General features: G+C 41.1%; 1 protein-coding gene across 1 annotated transcript in view; it reads left to right on the top strand.

Moving 5' to 3' along the window:
- The first annotated feature begins 711 nt into the window (after nucleotides 1-711).
- mrpl13 (mitochondrial ribosomal protein L13) overlaps nucleotides 712-1615 on the top strand; it is a 45080-nt gene continuing 44176 nt past the window's right edge. Inside the window, exon 1 of the mRNA XM_084336479.1 lies at nucleotides 712-793. Within this exon, the coding sequence (XP_084192605.1) occupies nucleotides 767-793 (27 nt within the window). The 5' untranslated portion in view covers nucleotides 712-766. The remainder of the gene's footprint in view (nucleotides 794-1615) is intronic.

Genomic DNA, 1615 nt, shown 5'->3' with positions numbered 1-1615 from the left:
AGACTATTACCCGTGCTGCCGGCCAATGGAGAGCGACGTCGTCGTAGGGCGGCCATCTTGCCCCAGGCAGCTCAGCTACTGATAACATTAATGTCTATGGTGCATTTACTATTTAAATAACCATAGATTGCTTAATTCTTTACCGATTTTCAAATGGGTTGGTTTGCTATAAACATCAAAGATGTAGTTATGATACTGCATACTTATAAAAAAAAGATTTAAAGATGTTTTTTTTAATCATAGCCACGTTAATAATGCTTGTAATAAACCAAACCGTTTGTAAATCCGTCAATATTTCAGCGAGTTATGAGTATTTTTGTCTGTGCAGATCACTCACCCTCACTCAAGGCTGACTGGGGCAAGATGGCGGCGGTTCAGCGACGCTGGTGACTCCGCCTTACGCTATCTAGTGTTCCATATATATCTATGAGCTGGACTCTATTGGAGGATGTGAGCGAGCAATGACGTCAGGAGGAACGACATCGAAATAGATCCGGGTAGAAATGTGCGTTTCATGAAGGATGAGCTGTGTTGCTAAAATATATACTATATTTGCATTCAACAACTGTTATCAAAAAATATATATTGTAATATATTCTAAAAATAAATACGAAATATCTTAACATTTGGTGTATCGGAGACCGACAACACCTGCATATAGGAACTATATATTCGTACAAGACGTTTCGATGCAAATTCAACGTCGCACCATCTTTCATTCACGTTGGGGGTCAAACCTTTGGAGAATGCGTCCCTAGTTCATACAATGTCCAGTTTTACCAAATCCGCGCAGGTAACTTTCCATATTTAATCTTAACGTTACACAATGTGCATCCCTCGGTCTTCAAATTAATCTTGTGTTTCCGCTTCGCAGGCCAACGGTGACGTTAGCTAATGTTGCTCACGTCACAGCATCAGAATCAGAACGGTCTTTACTGCCAAGTAGATTTTACACAGACAAGGAATTAGATCTTGGTGTTGTTGGTGCGACGTTAACGGACAGACAATTCCGATAGTTAACGTAAACATTATCACGACAGTCTTTGGTTTGTTTGGTTTTGTAGCTGATTGTGCTGTTGTGCCATGAGAGATCAATGTATTCGATCAAGATATTTGCATATCGTGTATGTCACAAATGTATTATCTGTATGTCATAAATGTCATTATGAATTGAAAATGGGCGACCCTGATGTAAACAAGACGAAAGTCTTTCTCTGGTCTGCATCCCCTGTATTGTACCCGTTCTGCAATCTCTTAATACAGTTTTCAATTGTTAAGGGGGTGCAGACCAGAGAGAGACGTTCGTCTTGTTTACCCACTTTGACAACCTAGGAACCCACTTTGACAACCTAGGATGGCTTAGAGTAGACGACAGAGTACAACAACTTGCAATGGGCCTGGTCTACAAGATACACTACACGACCAAGGTACCCATGTACATGTCAAAATACTTCCCAAAGGTCAGTGAATACCACGATCACAACACCAGAGGGAGCTCCACAAATCATGTTAAACCCAGATTCGGCTCAAATAAGGGACTAAACACGTTTCGCAATTATGCCACATCAATGTGGAACGCCCTACCCAAAGCTGTAAAGGAATGTGGATCACTACC

This window comes from Notolepis coatsorum, assembly GCF_963971535.1.
Source record: "Notolepis coatsorum genome assembly, chromosome: 19".
Classification (NCBI taxonomy): Eukaryota; Metazoa; Chordata; class Actinopteri; order Aulopiformes; family Paralepididae; genus Notolepis; species Notolepis coatsorum.
Note: the sequence above shows the minus strand (reverse complement) of the source record. Positions and strands in the feature narration are given on the sequence as shown.